Consider the following 21,540-nt stretch of genomic DNA (forward strand, 5'->3'; position numbering starts at 1 on the left):
AGAGGCGGGTGGGACCTGATATTCAGCTGGGAATGACTAAAATAGTAAATAAACACAAGACTCTATTAGCCACAACACAACCAGGCTTATATTTAATATGCCACAAATTAATACCGCATAACAAACACCTCCCCCCTCCCGTCCATATAACCCGCCAATACAACTCAAACACCTGCACAACACACTTAATCCCACAGCCCAAAGTACCGTTCACCTCCCCAAAGTTCATACAGCACATATATTTCCCTAAAGTCCCCAAAGTTACGTACGTGACATACAAATAGCGGCACGCACGTACGGGCAAACGATCAAATGTTTGGAAGCCGCAGCTGCATGCGTACTCACGGTACCGCGTCTGCGTATCCAACTCAAAGTCCTCCTGGTAAGAGTCTCTGTTGTCCCAGTTCTCCACAGGCCAATGGTAAAGCTTGACTGTCATCTTTCGGGAATGTAAACAATGAAACACCGGCTGTGTTTGTGTTGCTGCAGTCGGCCGCAATACACCGCTTCCCACCTACAGCTTTCTTCTTTGCTGTCTCCATTGTTCATTGAACAAATTGCAAAAGATTCACCAACACAAATGTCCAGAATACTGTGGAATTTTGCGATGAAAACAGACGACTTAATAGCTGGCCACCATGCTGTCCCAAAATGTCCTCCACAATCCGTGACGTCACGCGCTGACGTCATCATACCGAGACGTTTTCAGCAGGATATTTCGCGCGAAATTTAAAATTGCACTTTAGTAAGCTAACCCGGCCGTATTGGCATGTGTTGCAATGTTAAGATTTCATCATTGATATATAAACTATCAGACTGCGTGGTCGGTAGTAGTGGGTTTCAGTAGGCCTTTAAATCATTTTTATATTGTATATATTATATAATAATATAATATAATAATATAATATCAGTATATATTATATACTGTATATATCATATGTAAATATTACATGTATGTTCTATTCTATATTGCTACTATGGTACATTTTTAGTCTATTTTATACCTTTTGTTTTCGCCCTCTTTTTGTGCCCTTGTGTGCATTATCCTTTCCATCCTTATCCTTTCCATCCTTTGTAACTGAGCTACTGTGTGGAACAATTTCCCTTGTGGGTCATTAAAGTTTGTCTAAGTCTGTCTAAGTCCAAGGTGATCGTAAATAAAACTTTTGAAAAACTGCAGCCAGGGTGAAGCCTTTCCGGTCCTCTTTTGTCAGAGTTTGCGTGTGAAGGAGGAAAACAAAGCTTTTTGGCTTGAATTGTATGCAGTCATCTAATGTATTCAAACTTTATTGAACAACGTCACATAACATTGACTTCTAATGGATTGAGCGCCACGCTTAACGTCCAAAACCAATACATCTGTGTTTGCCTTTTGCAGCCCATACGGAACAAACTGGATTTCCTCCTAATATTCGAAGCCAAATCCAAAAGACTTGCTCTGCTGGTCTTAATGTCGCAAATCATGGAACATTAAGGCAAATCTGTCATATAATGGGCTAAAACAATTACAATATCTTTAATATGCCGTACAGCTTTTTGCAGTGAACTGCATCAGTGGCATTGATTTACAGTATGTTGTGCTTAAAGTAATCCTTAAAGTCCAGGTTGGAATCAATAAGAAATGTTTAATGTTTCCTAAAACAAGAGACACGTTTTTAAACCACATCAGCAAAAGTCACAAAATTAGTCTAAATAAACAACCCAGTGGCTTTCTTCTTAATGCATCCCACCAGTGGGCCACACACAGTGTTACAGTGTACAGAAGGAGTGCGATCACAGCTCTAAAGCATAATCGGCCAGGCTGGAACACTTTATCAACCCGCATGTGCAACTTCAGAGACGAACGCTTATCTGATGCCTTTCACTGGGCAATTACCTGAGAAAAGTTTTAGGTACGTCCTAAAACTTAATTAAATCTGTATTATGATAATATCTAATAGTAGGCTCTTGTTAGGTTGCACCACTAAACAATTAAAATAACTGTTGCAGAGTCAGTGAAAACATCGTCTTTGTAGGCCATGCTCATAAAAAAGTAAGAATATTACTTAAGAACTAAAATATTTGACATCAATATCAGGACAAAAGTGGACGGACTGGAAAAGAAAGATAACTTTACTTTTTGGAAGAACAGCCCTACTTGTGGTCCTTAAGAGGAAGCCCTGCTGTGGGGAAGATGATTCAACACAAAATGTTTGTATGGAACAGTACTACAAACAAGTGAAAATCTAAGGAAGATTTAATGTGTGAAAGTTATGTTTCTTTTATTTTTTTTAACAAAATACCTATTTTTGTACCAGGCAATTTGTGTCAGAGCAATTTCCTTTCTTGAACTGAAAAAAACAAAAACAGTTTCCAACAGAAGGCAGAAATTTGACCTGTTTGTGGTTTGTAGGTTTTTTATTTCGTTGGTCTATATTTGATCTTAAGTTTATAAACCACCAGAAACCTTTGGCATTGTTCAATTTTAGCATCACTTGAGACTGTTATTGATATTAAAAAAAAATTCTACTTTTTTAGAGCTTTTAGACATTATCAGTTATATCATCATACTGTATATATGATACACATTCTACATGTTTTTTTTATTTCTAAAATACCACAATACATGTTTTGGAAAACAACTTAAAAACAACCTAAAACAACATAAAATAATGTCTCTTTATGTTCAGAAAAAATGTTTTGAATGATTGAACACTGCGATCAGGGTAGGCAGGTGAGGCAGAGCCTCACTTGTCATGATGGGGGAAAAAACGTACAGTAAAACCATAAAATAAATATTTACAAACCCCGTTTCCATATGAGTTGTGAAATTGTGTTAGATGTAAATATAAACGGAATACAATGATTTGCAAATCCTTTTCAACCCATATTCAATTGAATGCACTACAAAGACAAGATATTTGATGTTCAAACTCATAAACTTTATTTATTTTTTGCAAATAATAATTAACTTAGAATTTCATGGCTGCAACACGTGCCAAAGTAGTTGGGAAAGGGCATGTTCACCACTGTGTTACATGGCCTTTCCTTTTAACAACACTCAGTAAACGTTTGGGAACTGAGGAGACACATTTTTTGAGCTTCTCAGGTGGAATTCTTTCCCATTCTTGCTTGATGTACAGCTTAAGTTGTTCAACAGTCCGGGGGTCTCCGTTGTGGTATTTTAGGCTTCATAATGCGCCACACATTTTCAATGGGAGACAGGTCTGGACTACAGGCAGGCCAGTCTAGTACCCGCACTCATTTACTATGAAGCCACTTTGATGTAACACGTGGCTTGGCATTGTCTTACTGAAATAAGCAGGGGCGTCCATGGTAACGTTGCTTGGATGGCAACATATGTTGCTCCAAAACCTGTATGTACCTTTCAGCATTAATGGCGCCTTCACAGATGTGTAAGTTACCCATGTCTTGGGCACTAATACACCCCATATCATCCCAGATGCTGGCTTTTCAACTTTGCGCCTATAACAATCCGGATGGTTCTTTTTCTCTTTGGTCCAGAGGACACGACGTCCACAGTTTCCAAAAACAATTTGAAATGTGGACTCGTCAGACCACAGAACACTTTTCTACTTTGTATCAGTTCATCTTAGATGAGCTCGGGCCCAGAGAAGCCGACAGCGTTTCTGGGTGTTGTTGATAAACGGTTTTCGCCTTGCATAGGAGAGTTTTAACTTGCACTTACAGATGTAGTGACCAACTGTAGTTACTGACAGTGGGTTTCTGAAGTGTTCCTGAGCCCAGCACGAAGGAAGAGGAGACGTTGGAGCAGACAGAAGTGAGAGGGTGAGGTGAAAGTGATGACTCTATATATGTGGAATTTGGAGCCAAACTATTTCAACATAAATGGACTGCTTACCCAAATAAACCAGAAAAAAACAAACGCACAACTGTCCATCGAGTGAGTCACACTTTAAATGTTGATTATGATACACACAGCATGCCATGCATATATCATGAGAGACAAAATAATACGCTGTCTGGCTAGCATGTTGTCGTAGAAGCTAGCTTATCTCTTTCCGTCGTTAGCTTCTATGGCTAATACCGTAGCACGCCGATGTGTTAGCATGCTGGATAAACAGTTCCTTAGTGTTCGCTCTTACAATAACAATGCTGCTACAGCTTGGTTATTATAGAGCAGGGGTCACCAACCTTTTTGAAACCAAGAGCTACTTCTTGGTTACTGATTAATGCGAAGGGCTACCAGTTTCCATCCATCCATTTTCTACCGTTTATTCCCTTTGGGGTCGCGGGGGGCGCCGGAGCCTATCTCAGCTACAATCGGGCGGAAGGCGGGGTACACCCTGGACAAGTCGCTACCTCATCGCAGGGGCTACCAGTTTGATACACACTTAAATAAATTGCCAGAAATAGCCAATTTGCTCAATTTACCTTTAACTCTATGTTATTATTAATAATTAATGATATTTATCTTTGTGGAAAAACTGATCATCTTAATGATTTCTCACAATAAATATATATAGAAACAGATAAATATCAATATGCAACACTTTTTTTTAAATATTTTCTCTAAGTGCACATTTTTCAAATTGAACATTTTCAAATGATCACTTCGAAGACAGTCTTGTGAAATCACAATATCCCATTTTAACTAGCTAGCCACTAACATTTTTTAACAAATCGTGAATTACTTTGCACCATGTTTGTACAAATAATAACTCATGTAAAATACAAAAGTCAATTCTCAAATGTTTAAATACATCATGTCACACTTTGAACTGGACACCAAATCTGTTATCTGTTTCTTTTTCAGTTAGTGAAGACCAAGTCTTTAAACTATTTTCTTGGATTTTCAAATTCTATTTGAGTTTTGTCTCTCTTAGAATTAAAAATGTCAAGCAAAGCGAGACCAGCTTGCTAGTAAATAAATAAAATTAAAAAAATAGAGGCAGCTCACTGGTAAGTGCTGCTATTTGAGCTATTTTTAGAACAGGCCAGCAGGCTACTCATCTGGTCCTTACGGGCTACCTGGGGCCCGCGGGCACCGCGTTGGTGACCCCTGTTATAGAGGTTACGGAAGGTACATTAAGTATTGTTGACAGTCTTTAAATGTTTTTTTAAAGTGATTTAGAGGTAAAACTGATTGCTCCCATTAGCTGCATTGCTAACCACCAAGAACAAGTTGATTTTTACATGTTAGAATGCAAAAAAACTAAAAAACATTTTGTGTTTTTGTCTATCATAAGTATTGTGAACGATAGGAAAACTTTTTTTTATAAAGTACAGTTAGTAAAAATGCACTTCTTTAAAGGCTTTCTATCTTTTTTGAGGCTAATTACCTTTTTTAAAAGATCAAGGCAAAGGCACATTTTCTTGTTTTGTTGGTAGATTTTTGTTTTTTTTATTTTATGTAGACTACACCCAATTTTGATATGTTTCCATGATTATTAAAACTGACCCTCTATATATAGCAAATGAAAATCCTGGTGAATGCAAACATGATTCTGTCTGGATACTGTCGGCCTTTCTCTCCAAATCCTGACAAACAGTCAAAGTAGCGCTGAGTTCCTAAACTTTGGCCGGCTGCCAGAAATCCACAAATGACCGACCAATAATCATCCATCTCCATCCACAAGATGAAGTGGATTATGTCAGTAACCCCAAGAGCTCATTGAAGAGCCTGACTGACCGAGAAGGCTTTATCAGTTTACTTGGACATTCCATGGAAGTGCATCACAAGCGGAACACTGACACTGGAATTTTGTAAAAGAAAAAAACAGGCATACTATTAGCATGAGGTAAGACTATGCGACAAAAAAACACAAGTCAGTAGGGTCAGCTGACAGCCAATAGACACAACATGCTTTATAGTTAAAACAATAAAGACTAATGTTCACTCCGGAACACTGTGGTTGCTTTTGAGCCAACAAATCTATAAAAAGTAAGCATGTCATCTAATCCTCTTATACCTAAATATGTGCCTTTCTGCGGTTCTCCTTCTTCCCTATGCCTCATCTAAAGATCAGCGAATTGTCGTGTTTTTACACTTAATAGCGCTTGACCTTTGGTCTTCTGCGCGGAGTCGATGTTGGAGTGTTTAGACTCCATGAAGCAGATTAAGTGGTAAATTCAGGCAAGACAAGGAACGACTGCAGTTTTCGAACAGAAAACTCTTTATACACGAGTTCCAGTGATTAGAGACAGAATCTGAGCGGTGATGGTGTTCCAGCCTGGGGACACGCATGCATACACACCCACAGTGGAACTGTTGTCTTGGTTATGTGGACGTAAATACTTCAGTTGATTTTAATGCACGGTTAAGGAAATACATTAATCAAGCAAACATCACAAAGTATTTACGGTACCTGTGTTCATGTTAGTCTCAATAAGACTTCAATAAGACCAGGAAAAGTCGCTATATTCATCGCTAATCTGAGGGGTCCTAACACTCACTAAATATAGCGACTAAAAAAAGTTAAAGTTAAAGAACCACTGATAGTCACACACACACTAGGTGTGGTGAAATTACCCTCTGCATTTGACCACTTGTTCCACCCCCTGGGAGGTGAGGGGAGCAGTGAGCAGCAGCTCGGGAATCATTATGGTGATTTAACCCCCAATTCCAACCCTTGATGCCGAGTGCCAAGCAGGGAGGTTATGGATCCCATTTTTATAGTCTTTGGAATGACTCGGCCGGGGTTTGAACTCACGACCTACTGATCTCAGGGCGGACACTCTAACCACAAGACCACTGAGCAGACTATGTCACCAAGTTGGCAACACGGATCCCTCCTGCTATGTCTTCTTGTTCTCTGGCAAACCAGGCGTGTATGAGGTGTGTTATGATGTAGACTTATGATGTCACCTACTCTACGGAGTTGTAACAACAAGATCTATTCACAGATATTCTAACGTGTTAATGAGCGAGGGTAAACAGGTAAAGCATATCTATTTGAGATTGTCCAAATCTATTCAGGGTGGACCATATGGCATCAAACAGTGCCAAAATCCCTGCACTGAGAGACAACACTCTGCGTGCGTGGGCAGACACATTTTACGCTTGTGCTCTGTGCCCGTTTTACTCGCGTGCAGACTCTGTTTGCACTCGGGATGTGTCTTTCTCTTTCTCCATGCCCGTGAATTTCCATCCTTTTGGAACTTGGGACGGGCATTGAATACATAGCCCAGCATCGCCACTCCTTTCTGTTACGGATGGGCGATATATCGAGTTTGTAAGATATATCGATATACTTTTAAACAAGATATATATATATATATATATATATATATATGTCTTAATAAGGTTATCCAAAAAATAGTGCTCGATACCGTAGTAGAGCGCAATATATGTATGTGTGGGGAAAAAAATCACAAGACTATTTCATCTCTACAGGCCTGTTTCATGAGGGGGGTACCCTCAATCGTCAGGAGATTTTAATGGGAGCATTCGCATACCATGGTTTATATAGGGCACAGAGTGGGTGGGTACAGGCTGGCCTATGAGCGTGGTGATTGGTTCATGTGTTACCTAGGAGGTGTTTCCGTCTATGGCGGCATGTTGTTACAATTTCGCTGCGCTTGTTGAGGGATGACAGGTCTGGACGGTAGATAATAAACAGTTTCTCTTTCAAGCATAGGTTGCATCTTTTATTACCACTATTGTAAGGTGTGCTGGATGCAAGAATTTGCCATGTTATTGAATATTCAACATTATTGTCTTTGAGGTCCCAAATGTGTTTGCTGAGTTCTGTGGTATTTCGCAGGTTTTTGTTCCTGAAAGAAGCCTTGTGGTTGTTCCATCTGGTTTTGAATTCACCCTCGGTTAATTGGAGTGTTGTGTTGGGTTTCGTGAATGGTTGGTAGCTGTTATTTCTCAGGTTGAAAGTGACGTCAAGAAAGTTGACGGTTTGCTTGTTGGCTTCAATCGTGATCCGTAGGCCGTTCTCTTTGAAAATTTGGCATATGCGCTTCTTGGTATTCTCGCTGCTCCTTGGCGAGGCGCGACACACTGCCAGTCCGTCATCACGGTAAATACCAAGGTTCAGATTGAGGCTAGCGAGCTGGGAGAGGAGGAAACTCCCAACGAGTTCACACGTGCACCATGACAGCAACCATCCACCCACCACCACGAAAAGAATACCTACCGGAATCAATAAAAGGCTATCGATGCTGTCATCTAGCAAAGCTGAATTTGACCAAGCAACCCCCCCGTACCAAAAAGCCCTTGATGAAAGCGGATACAATTTCACCCTCACCTATGAACCCACGCCAGGAAACCAGCCAAAAAAGAACAGAAAACGAAACGGCATCATCTGGTACAACCCCCCATACAGCAAAAACGTCTCAATGAACATTGGACACAAATTCCTCAACCTGATTGACAAACACTTTCCCAAAGACAACAACCTAAGAAAAGTATTCAACAAGAACAACATCAAATTGAGCTACAGCTGCATGAACAATATACGACAAATCATCTCAAACCACAACAAAACAATTGCAAATGAGCCGTCGACCCCCAGTCAGAACGACTCCAAAACCAACAAAGCATGTAACTGTCGAAAGAAACCTGATTGCCCCCTCAAAGGGGGATGCTTACAAACATCAGTTGTCTACCAATCTAAGGTAATACGCAAGGACATTAACACATCCGACACATATGTAGGATTAACCGAGGGTGAATTCAAAACCAGATGGAACAACCACAAGGCTTCTTTCAGGAACAAAAACCTGCGAAATACCACAGAACTCAGCAAACACATTTGGGACCTCAAAGACAATAATGTTGAATATTCAATAACATGGCAAATTCTTGCATCCAGCACACCTTACAATAGTGGTAATAAAAGATGCAACCTATGCTTGAAAGAGAAACTGTTTATTATCTACCGTCCAGACCTGTCATCCCTCAACAAGCGCAGCGAAATTGTAACAACATGCCGCCATAGACGGAAACACCTCCTAGGTAACACATGAACCAATCACCACGCCCCTAGGCCAGCCTGTACCCACCCACTCTGTGCCCTATATAAACCATGGTATGCGAATGCTCCCATTAAAATCTCCTGACGATTGAGGGCACCCCCCTCATGAAACAGGCCTGTAGAGATGAAATAGTCTTGTGATTTTTTTCCCCACACATACATATATTGCGCTCTACTACGGTATCGAGCACTATTTTTTGGATAACCTTATTAAGACATATACTCCGCTCCAAATTGACATTTGTTGAGCACTGTACGACGATCAGAAATGGAAAAATTCAACATCGACTACTCCACGAAGAACATTCCCATACCCGCGCAGAATGACTACAAGCTAAGGCTCATAGAAAAGACGGAACACTTCCTAAGAAGGATGCGGTGGAAAGCACATTTTTTCCTCCACCCTGAAACAAAAGGAATGCAAAAGGAAACTTACGGATTCAAATCTACCAAGAACCCACCCACAGTTGAGGAACTAAAGGATTTTGAGAACGACATGCTCAAAATGATACAATCAGTCAAATTCAAGCCAATCCGCAACCCACTCCTCACCAAGCTGAAAAATGACAAGGAGCGCATCAAGAAAGTAAACAACCTCATCATAGCTGCCGATAAAACCACAAACTTCTACAGAATGGACATACCAGAACACCACACCTTACTGGACAGAAGCATCACCAAATCATACAAAAAAGCGCAACCCAATACCTTACAGAACATCCACCTGGAAAATAAAAGGATCGCGGCTGAACTGGACATTGAGGACAGGGTGGACGCCACAGCCAACAAGGAAGCCTTCATCACATTGAAGGATCACAAACCCAACTTCGCAAATAACCCAACATGCCGACTAATAAACCCAACTAAATCTGAAATAGGAAAAATCAGCAAAATAATCCTGGACAGAGTCAACACAAAAATCAAGGACAAAACACCACTCAACCAATGGAGAAATACAGCAGCAGTAATCAAATGGTTCAACAACATCCAAGACAAACAACAGCACAACTTTATCTCCTTTGATATCGAGGAATTTTACCCTTCCATCACGCAAGACCTACTGACTCAAGCACTAGACTTCGCCTCAGACTACGACTCAATCACAGGCAACGAAAGAAACATCATCATCCACGCAAAAAACTCCATTCTCATCCACAACAGTACACCATGGCAAAAAAAGAACAATGCAACATTTGACGTCACTATGGGAAGTTTTGACGGAGCAGAAACGTGTGAACTCGTTGGGAGTTTCCTCCTCTCCCAGCTCGCTAGCCTCAATCTGAACCTTGGTATTTACCGTGATGACGGACTGGCAGTGTGTCGCGCCTCGCCAAGGAGCAGCGAGAATACCAAGAAGCGCATATGCCAAATTTTCAAAGAGAACGGCCTACGGATCACGATTGAAGCCAACAAGCAAACCGTCAACTTTCTTGACGTCACTTTAAACCTGAGAAATAACAGCTACCAACCATTCACGAAACCCAACACAACACTCCAATACGTGCACCATGACAGCAACCATCCACCCACCACCACGAAAAGAATACCTACTGGAATCAATAAAAGGCTATCGATGCTGTCATCTAGCAAAGCTGAATTTGACCAAGCAACCCCCCCGTACCAAAAAGCCCTTGATGAAAGCGGATACAATTTCACCCTCACCTATGAACCCACGCCAGGAAACCAGCCAAAAAAGAACAGAAAACGAAACGGCATCATCTGGTACAACCCCCCATACAGCAAAAACGTCTCAACGAACATTGGACACAAATTCCTCAACCTGATTGACAAACACTTTCCCAAAGACAACAACCTAAGAAAAGTATTCAACAAGAACAACATCAAATTGAGCTACAGCTGCATGAACAATATACGACAAATCATCTCAAACCACAACAAAACAATTGCAAATGAGCCGTCGACCCCCAGTCAGAACGACTCCAAAACCAACAAAGCATGTAACTGTCGAAAGAAACCTGATTGCCCCCTCAAAGGGGGATGCTTACAAACATCAGTTGTCTACCAATCTAAGGTAATACGCAAGGACATTAACACATCCGACACATATGTAGGATTAACCGAGGGTGAATTCAAAACCAGATGGAACAACCACAAGGCTTCTTTCAGGAACAAAAACCTGCGAAATACCACAGAACTCAGCAAACACATTTGGGACCTCAAAGACAATAATGTTGAATATTCAATAACATGGCAAATTCTTGCATCCAACACACCTTACAATAGTGGTAATAAAAGATGCAACCTATGCTTGAAAGAGAAACTGTTTATTATCTACCGTCCAGACCTGTCATCCCTCAACAAGCGCAGCGAAATTGTAACAACATGCCGCCATAGACGGAAACACCTCCTAGGTAACACATGAACCAATCACCACGCCCCTAGGCCAGCCTGTACCCACCCACTCTGTGCCCTATATAAACCATGGTATGCGAATGCTCCCATTAAAATCTCCTGACGATTGAGGGTACCCCCCTCATGAAACAGGCCTGTAGAGACGAAATAGTCTTGTGATTTTTTTCCCCACACATACATATATATATATATATATATATATATATATATATATATATATATATATATATATATATATATATTAAGAAAATATCGTAATATCAATATAATTAATTTTACGTTAAAATAACCAAACGCCGCTTATTTGTTGTGTTCCTTGTTCTCCCCCGCTTTCCCACTGCCTCTCAACACTCCATGGCTACTAAACCCCTCCCCTTCCTCCTTCCAAGATGTGCTTGCACGTATAAGAACATCCATGATTGGTTGGTTGTACACTATGATGTTAGGGCAAAACATTAGGGACAGGCCAATCAGAAGCAAGATAGGGAAATTACAAATGACAACGAGAGAGTCGTAGAAGAGAAGAGGGAATTTTCAAGTGGGCGATTTATATATTAAAAAAACTAGTGGAAGATCGCAGAGGAATTCTCTTCCTTAGATTTTTCTTTTAGCGATATAGACCACGTCCAGGAAACCCACAATGTGTCTGTTTGGCCACATTTGGACAAATGTATTCATCTGGATAAAACATTCATTTGAGTTGTTTACCATTTAAGCCGAAATCAAAACTGTTCTTGAGTTGCCAACCCAAAAATGTATGGCGAAGTGAGGAAGATCATAGCCACAAAATTAAGTAAAGTCACTTACCTGGCGCTGAACAGAACCGTACGTGTGTGACAGTCCATTACATCGTCGACTAGGAATTAAAAAGTGCCTGCCTGCAAATTCATTTTTTATCTGAATATGTTTCTATTTTATTTATGCTACGTCATTCTGTGCTACTTAAACCATTTCTTTTCTGTGCTGGTAATACCCATCTTGACTAACTGGGTTAATAAAAGTGCCACTGACTGTTTACAGTACAGTTGCCATTCACTTCAATTTTAGTGAATCTCACTCAAAAATGAATATCTTTAGATGTATACTTTCACAGGTAAACATATCGATAAATATATCGAATATCGTGTTTAAGTAAAAATATATCGACATATACTTTTTCGGCCATATCGCCCAGCCCTACTTTCTGATTGGTCAGTTTAAACGTCTACTGTCTGCTGGTCAGAGCCAATCTGAGGGAGCCTGTCGTGTTTTTATTTTCAGCACTTTACTTCATAAGAAATTGGTTATTTTGTTTCAACTTCAGAGTCAAAAGACTACTCTTCTTCAAGCATAAAATGAGTTTTTGTGTGTGCAAAACAAGTTGAGGATTTTGGCACTGTTTTGACACCATAGGACCATCATAAATTAATTAAAGATTGGGAAACACTGCGTGATATTGCAAAGCCCAATTGTAATCTCTCAAGCTAAGGACAATGAGACTGAGCTGATAAAAATCAGATTTATGTATGTGTGTGTATGTTGGGGGGGAGCTGATCAAGATGTAAGGGTCAAATTCCCAACTTGGGGGCTTAGGCATCAAGTCGTATGCAGTGCGGTTGGAGCTTGACAGAGAGTATATAGAATGGCTCCCCGAACTCACTTTAGAGTGAGTAATGAAACATGCAAGGACTTTGGTCTACATTGTTCTGCAGGAATCTAGGGCTGTTTGGCAAGCAAGTTATATGAAGAAGAGTTTTGGTTTATAAGTATTTTAAATGCAAAGTAAACATATAATCAAATACTGGGAAACACTTGGGGATTCATATTCTGTGGTTGTGTTGGCTGTGCTCAGTGCGACTAAATGATAAGGGGAAATACTCTTATAACCCTCTCCAATTGTTCCGCATACAATACTAAACTGGGTCCTAGACAGCTTCCTGACATCACTTCAACTGAAGCACTAACATATTCCCTTATAAAATAGCTTACAAAAATATGCATTGCTGCCAACTACACAAACTAATCACCGCTTGTTAGTTGCCGTATGTGATGTGCCATACTAGGAAGTGGGACAATAGATCAGTACGGTCATTTGACTTGTCAGTATTCTAAGAACACGAGCTCACACTTAAAACCACCTGAATAAAGTTGAATCCGGTGACAGTGCCAAGGAAAACAGTGTAGCTCCAAACACAACATTTAGAATGAAAGCCTCACCCGTTCAATACCTACATGCAACTGTTGAAAGAGCTTTGCTCGTACTGCATATATGTAGTCATACAGCTGAACCTGTTGAACCGAGTTGACACGAGGCAGCAACTGAGTCCAGGTGAACCCTGAACTGATTTCAACAGTATAAAGTGGTCTGCCTTAAGCTGAACTGTCCAACCAAATGTCAGCTCAAACGGCTTACCACAACCTCCAAATCTGGATCATCTGGCAACTAACTGTAGCCTTAGCAGATATGCTTGTATGCTGCCATATTGGCTTTTGCACATACTAATTAAAGGGACATCGAGTACGACGCCAAAAGATCCTTGGTGGTGTAATGATACACATAAGCCAAAAGTCTATTACATTAAAAAAGTCAATGTCTATGTGTATCAAGACATTGACTTTTTTAATGAGGCCTAATGCAGTATTTTCTTGCTGCATTAGGCAGCAAGAAAATACTGCATTAGGCCTCATTTACAAACCTGACTTGCAAAAATTTAGTTTGCATGTTTTATTTACACACTTTAAAAAAAAATTGTTGCACGCATTCAAGAGCATTGCAACATTGCATTGAGCATTTCCAGTGTTAATTAGTCTGTTATTGCATTGTTGTACAATATCAGATTCATCATGACACTGACCCACTAATAGTAAAACATTTTTTAAAGGCCTACTGAAACCCACTACTACCGACCACGCAGTCTGATAGTTTATATATCAATGATGAAATTTTAACATTGCTACACATGCCAATACGACCGGGTTAGCTTACTAAAGTGCAATTTTAAATTTCGCGCGAAATATCCTGCTGAAAACGTCTCGGTATGATGACGCCTGCATGTGACGTCACGGATTGTAGAGGACATTTTGGGACAGCATGGTGGCCAGCTATTAAGTCGTCTGTTTTCATCGCAAAATTCCACAGTATTCTGGACATGTGTTGGTGAATCTTTTGCAATTTGTTCAAAGAACAATGGAGACAGCAAAGAAGAAAGCTGAAGGTGGGAAGCGGTGTATTGCGGCAGGTGTTGTGCCGGATAACGCACCCCCGCCGTAGAATGCACCCCCTGACTGTTGTGCCTTATAACACAGCCGATGTTTCATTGTTTACATTCCAGTCAAGCATTACCATTGGCCTGTGGAGAACTGGGACAACAGAGACTCTTACCAGGAGGACTTTGAGTTGGATACGCAGACGCGGTACCGTGAGTACGCATGCAGCTGCGGCTTCAAACATGTGATCGCTTGCCAGTACGTGCGTGCCGCTATGTGCATGTCACGTACGTAACTTTGGGGACTTTGGGGAAATATATGTGCTGTATGAACTTTGGGGAGGTGAACGGTACTTTGGGCTGTGGGATTGAGTGTGTTGTGCTGGTGTTTGAGTTGTATTGGCGGGTTATATGGACGGGAGGGGGGAGGTGTTTGTTATGCGGGATTAATTTGTGGCATATTAAATATAAGCCTGGTTGTGTTGTGGCTAATAGAGTATATATATGTCTTGTGTTTATTTACTGTTTTAGTCATTCCCAGCTGAATATCAGGTCACACCCGCCTCTCACAGCATCTTCCCTATCTGAATCGCTCCCACTACCCTCTAGTCCTTCACTCTCACTTTCCTCATCCACAAATCTTTCATCCTCGCTCAAATTAATGGGGAAATCGTCGCTTTCTCGGTCCGAATCGCTCTCGCTGCTGGTGGCCATGATTGTAAACAATGTGCAGATGTGAGAAGCTCCACAACCTGTGACGTCACGCTACTCGTCTGCTACATCCGGTACAGGCAAGGCTTTTTTAATCAGCGACCAAAAGTTGCGAACTTTATCGTCGATGTTCTCTACTAAATCCTTTCAGCAAAAATATGGCAATATCGCGAAATGATCAAGTATGACACATAGAATGGACCTGCTATCCCCGTTTAAATAAGAAAATCGCATTTCAGTAGGCCTTTAAGTCCGCTGTTATGAACCTTTCTCTAAGAGACGTTCTTAACCCGAGAAAACGTATTCTTCTTTTAAATGTTCTCCACTTTATTTAAATTTTTTTACGGTAAGTATTAAATACCCGTGAGTGTGTTTCTATGCATGAGTTTATCCGAAATAAACATGCAAGATTACTAGTAAAAGAACACCTTATCGAGGGGTTTCTTCAAATAATTGACAATTTGAAGATTGGAGGAGTCTGAATCGACTACGAACCTTGCAGTCATAGATTATTGAACCCCAACTACTCTCTGGGGAAGGAGGCGAGCCAAGTATCCAAGGCCCCGCAGGCATGCAGCGAGTGCGTTGGGAGGACATTCCAACATGCAAGGTGCCCGCTGTCGGACATGGAGCTTGCCGTGCCACCATGCGCCTTGGGCGGGCCAAAGTCGTCCGTTGGCCCTTGTGGGTCTCGCTGGAAATTTAACACGCATGTCACCTGGGCTTCAAGCTACCCTCTAACAAAGGTAAACATCCTTCTGCAGGTTTACATACAGAAATCTTGTTAGGAGGTTTTACTTCCTCTGATAGTGAAGTTTGATTATTTTTATGGAGTTACACCAAAACCTTGGGCAACACAATACAAGATGTAGTACAAACTAGTAAAAGCTTTTGTGTAGTTATAAATGTCTTATGTTACACTATCAAACATATTTCTCAGTCTAAGCATGACCCTAACAAATCCATGTTGTTCTAAAGTCATCCAAAGACAAAAGTGCAGCTCCACCCCTCCAAAAACGCCTGCTCCCAATGATCCGAGAACCTCACTAAACTATCCAATCTCTACCATGCTGATTTGTTTATCCAAGTGGTTTTGCCTTTTTTTTTTTTTTTTTTTTTTAGGTAAAAGGTTGCAAATGAGGGTCTGTTTATTGAAGGGAATCCCCATTGCTGACTGATACCAGGTGTGGTTATAATCAGTGGGAAGTGATATATTTTGCAATAACTTTGCTGTGTTTGGTATTCACATATAAAATGCTTGTTCTTTTTCCAGTAAATAACACTTTAAAAATCTTGAAACAGTTAAGTTATTTAAACGCAGAATTTAGTCCAGCCTTTCTTTCTCTATAGCTCGTTTTTCTGTATATAGTAAAAACTGCCGCCAAATGTAAACCAAGAGCAATTATTGTGTGAATGCTCCAAAGCATTCACACATATGGTTTTTGACATCAAAATTCATCTATTTATTATTATTATTCAACAACTTCTTCTTCTCCAGATGTTGGCGCGCTCCACCCTCCACATTTTTCACCCGATTCAAACCGTTCCAACTCCAAACTGTTCAGCCTATTCGGGAATCGCGGGCTTTCCCTTAAAACATTCAAAATATTCCCAGATTTCCCAGAATTCCAGGTTTTCCGGGACATTTTTCCCATTCAAAATTAATTGGCCATTTTTCAAACTTTCACCATTTCCACATTTTTCAACCAATTCCAACCATTACACCTTCAACCCATTCCACCATTATGGAAATTCAAACTATCCTTTCCCAAGTTCAAAAAAGTTCCAGGATTTTCTAGAATTCCTGGTTTTCCAAAGCCCTATTTCCACCCCACATTTTTCAACCCACTTCAACCGTCCCACCGTCAAAATATTCCTCATAATTAGGACAAAAAACAAAGTTGTTTCTTGAACTGGAAAAATTCCAGATTTTCCCAAAATTCCAGGAATTCCGTAATACCATTTCTTAATTCAACATGTTACTACTTCAACATTTCTCAACCAATTTAAAACATTTCAACACCAACCATTTCAACTCATTCAGACCATTCAAGTTATTTACCTTTTTTTTTTTAAATCTCGCTTTTCCCGAAATTCCCAAATTTTGGGGAAATTCCCATTTAAATCAGTGGGACATTCTTCAAAGTTCCACAATTCCCACATTCTGATTCAAACTGTTCCAACTTAAAAAAAATATTCAGTCTGTTCAGGAATTGTGTGCTCTACTTCAACAATTCTAAAAAAATTCTAGGATTTCAGTTCAACTTCAGCATTAAGCATTCAAACGCAATTCCTTCAAAAATGTCATCATCTAGTTGTCTCTGTTATCCATTCACGTATTATTATAGTCAATGACCGCATGGTTTATGATGAGACCGTAGTTGCTACTTCCATCCAATTTAAAGAATATAGTTTCCTTTAAAATACTTCTATAGGTGCTACCTTTAATGAGAAGACACCTCATCACCCCAATGGCTTCTCATCCAGTCAGACTGCTGTTAACTCAACTTTGGACAGAGGCCACAAACCTAATAAAACAAGTGTGTGTGTGTGTGTGTGTGTGTGTGTGTGTGTGTGTGTGTGTGTGTGTGTGTGTGTGTGTGTGTGTGTGTGTGTGTGTGTCTCACCTTGGTCTTCTAAATATCAGGCCATATTGCTGGCAAGCGAGGCCCACGGTGGGTGTGTAGATGATAGGCATGAACCTCTCGATGTCTGAAGTCAGCAGACGGTAGAAGAGCTTCTCACTGTGGTCCTGGAGGCCCATCAAAAACACATACCTGAGGAGGACAGAGATGAGCAGAGTGGAGAATGCCACATGTTAATCTTTAACTTCTTGAACACTCATATCTGCTTCACTGAGAAGGGCTCTATTGAAGTTTCATTGAAGTCAGATGTTACATGTGACGTAACGGGCAAGATCAGCGGAGCTACAAAAATGACTTGGGAGCAGAGATACACTGCCTGGCCAAAACAAAAGTTTTAAAGAGGAATTCCACTTGTTTTTAATACATTTAATAACAAATGTCTTTCCTTTTTATGAGCGTATTAAATAGTAAAAACTGCAAGTATGTGGAGAATAACAATTATAACAAGTAGAAGCAATTAAGTCCCATCTTAAAACTCATTTGTATACTCTAGCCCAGGGGTCGGCAACCCAAAATGTTGAAAGAGCCATATTGGACCAAATATACAAAAACAAAATCTGTCTGGAGCCGCAAAAAATTAAAAGCCATATTACATACAGATAGTGTGTCATGAGATATAAATTGAATTAAGATGACTTAAATGAAACTAAATGACCTCAAATATACCTACAAACGAGGCATAATGATGCAATATGTACATATAGCTAGGCTAAATAGCATGCTAGCATTGATTAGCTTGCAGTCATGCAGTGACCAAATATGTCTGATTAGCACTCCACACAAGTCAATAACATCAACAAAACTCACCTTTGTGCATTCATGCACAACGTTAAAAGTTTGGTGGACAAAATGAGACAGAAAAAGAAGTGGCATAAAACACGTCCTAGAAAGTCGGAGAAAGTTATACATGTAAACAAACTACTGTGAGTTCAAGGACCGCCAAAATTAGTAGGACAAAGCGGCGCTCGCCAAATACTCGAATCAGTGAGGCATGTTTAATATAAACAGTGTACTTTAAAACAATTAGGGAGGTTTGCGTCATGTTTAAGATGGGACTTAAATGCTTATTAAAACAATTTTTCATACATTTTTGAAAAAGCTCCAGAGAGCCACTAAGGCGGCGCTAAAGAGCCGGGTTGCCGACCCCTGCTCTAGCCTTTAAACAGACCCCCTTTTTAGACCAGTTGATCTGCCGTTTCTTTTCTTTTCTTCTCTGACGTAAAACAAACCACGTGATCCTGTTTTTCTAACGAGGGAAGAAAGTGCACTTCAAGAAAGATTACAGTTGGTACAAAATGCGGCTGCTAGACTTTTGACAAGAACAAGAAAGTTTGATCATATTACGCCTATACTGGCTCACCTGCACTGGCTTCCTGTGCGCTTAAGATGTGACTTTAAGGTTTTACTACTTACGTATAAAATACTACACGGTCTAGCTCCATCCTATCTTGCCGATTGTATTGTACCATATGTCCCGGCAAGAAATCTGCGTTCAAAGAACTCCGGCTTATTAGTGATTCCCAGAGCCCAAAAAAAGTCTGCGGGCTATAGAGCGTTTTCTACTCGGGCTCCAGTACTCTGGAATGCCCTACCGGTAACAGTTAGAGATGCTACCTCAGTTGAAGCATTTAAGTCCCATCTTAAAACTCATTTGTATACTCTAGCCTTTAAATAGCCCCCTTTTTTAGACCAGTTGATCTGCCGTTTCCCCATTGCATTCGGTCTCCCCTAAAGGGGGCGTGGGGGTTACCCACATATGCGGTCCTCTCCAAGGTTTCTCATAGTCATTCACATCGACGTCCCACTGAGGTGAGTTTTTCCTTGCCCTTATGTAGGCTCTGTACCGAGGACGTCGTCGTGGCTTGTGCGGCCCTTTGAGACACTTGTAATTTAGGGCTATATAAATAAACATTGATTGATTGATTGATGATTGAAGAAGTTGTTGAAGTGCAATTTTTGCCAACAGAGACTGAGAGTCCAGTTTTTCTACTCATTTAGGATAATTAAACGTTGTTGACATCAAATTACAATTGTTCAAATAATTCTACATTAATGAGAAAAACAATGGGTTTGACAGGGATACTTATTATTATTATATTTTAGGAATACATTAGTGTTTAGTTAGGTATCAAAATTACGCTGACACTAATATTCTTCATCACAATTATATATATGCCTACAATTGTATTTATTTTATTTACAGATCAGACAAAGTGACCTTTTTGATCCAGCGGATGGCGGCATTATAAAACACCATCACAGTATCTGCACATTGTTATCACAGCCTCTGGCGTCATTTACCTATCACTAGTGAAAGCGGATTGTGGGAACCAATTCAGTTTTTGCCATGTAGGCGGGGGCTTACGTCCTGCTGCGGATGAAAAGAAATTGCAACTAGTTGTTGTAGAGATGCTAGTCTGTTCCTTGACTACCCTCAAGGTATTAAATTTAGTGACAAAACAGGCAAGATTTCTCCGCTCAGGGTCTTAGTCACTGTTTGCACCCCTCCTCCTCGCTACTTGCCTGAATGCATGTGTGTGGTCTCTTTCTGTGGGCCGTGCAACACTCTGGACAATGAATGAATAAATGAGCCCTGTAATTGTGGCGGGCCAGTCCACAATGTAGCACCGTCTCTCACATTGTGGGTGTGCGTGTGTTTGTGTGTGTGTGTGTGTGTGGTGTGTGTGTGTGTTGGGCCAGCTGTTCAAAGTCGGGACCCGGGGTAGACCAGTCATCTGTGCATCAGTTGATGACGTCTCTGCGTTGCTGACTTGTCTCCACTAAAGATGATCCCCTGCTGGCTCCACTATAGACTGGACTCTCACATTATTAACGAGATCCAATAGACGTCCATTGGGGGCGGGGGGGATCCCCACATCTGCAGTCCCCTCCAAGGTTTCTCATTGTATCCCCTTGGGTTGAGTTTTTTCTTGCCCTGATGTGGGTTCTGAGCCGAGGGTGTCGTTGTGGCTTATGCAGCCCTTTGAGACACTCGTGATTTAGGGCTATATAAATAAACTTTTATTGATTGATTGAAGTGCGTAAGCCTCCTCCTGTTGGCACACATCCTTTCCACCGCCAAGCCCCTCTGTAGTGCCTCCTCCAAGCACTGGCACCTTCTTGACTATGTAATTGTCAGGCAGTCCAACCTGAGAGACGTCCAGATCACTCGAGCCATGAGAGGGGTGGAATGTTGGACGTACCATCGATTTATCATGACCATGTCCAAAATGAATCTCCACCCAGCAGTACGCATCTAAAAGTCTACCAGGAAGAGGCTAAACTGTGCCCGGCAAGCATTTTCTGTTGTTCCCGAGCTAATCAGAGAACATTGAGCCTCTCTTGGAAAGGGATGCTACAACAAACTGCAAGAAAAGTGGTAATCTCTCAGCGTATCACCATATATGAAGCTGTAACCCAATCCATTGGATACAGCAGGAAGAAACATCAGGCATGTCACCAAATTTATAAACAAGGGAGACAAATCAATCTGTGAAAATAGCAGAGATAAAGCACTTCTTTTTTCTTCTGATAAAATTGTGGCAAAAATCATGCTCCACAGACTCACTGAAGCCCTGGTGCCAGAATCCCAGTCTGGATTTTGGAAAAACAGCAGCACAGTGGACATTATCTTCACATTACGGCAGCTGCAGGAAAAATTCCGCGAACAGAAGCAAG

At 40.8% G+C, this 21,540-nt stretch overlaps 1 protein-coding gene across 2 annotated transcripts in view; it reads right to left on the minus strand.

Moving 5' to 3' along the window:
- me1 (malic enzyme 1, NADP(+)-dependent, cytosolic) overlaps positions 1-21,540 on the minus strand; it is a 227,982-nt gene that overhangs the window by 76,950 nt on the left and 129,492 nt on the right. For both annotated transcript variants that reach the window (XM_061949543.2, XM_061949551.2), the window contains one exon: positions 17,845-17,994. In XM_061949543.2, the coding sequence (XP_061805527.2) occupies positions 17,845-17,994 (150 nt within the window). The remainder of the gene's footprint in view (positions 1-17,844; positions 17,995-21,540) is intronic.

The sequence above is a fragment of the Nerophis lumbriciformis genome, linkage group LG04 (assembly GCF_033978685.3).
Source record: "Nerophis lumbriciformis linkage group LG04, RoL_Nlum_v2.1, whole genome shotgun sequence".
NCBI lineage: Eukaryota > Metazoa > Chordata > Actinopteri > Syngnathiformes > Syngnathidae > Nerophis > Nerophis lumbriciformis.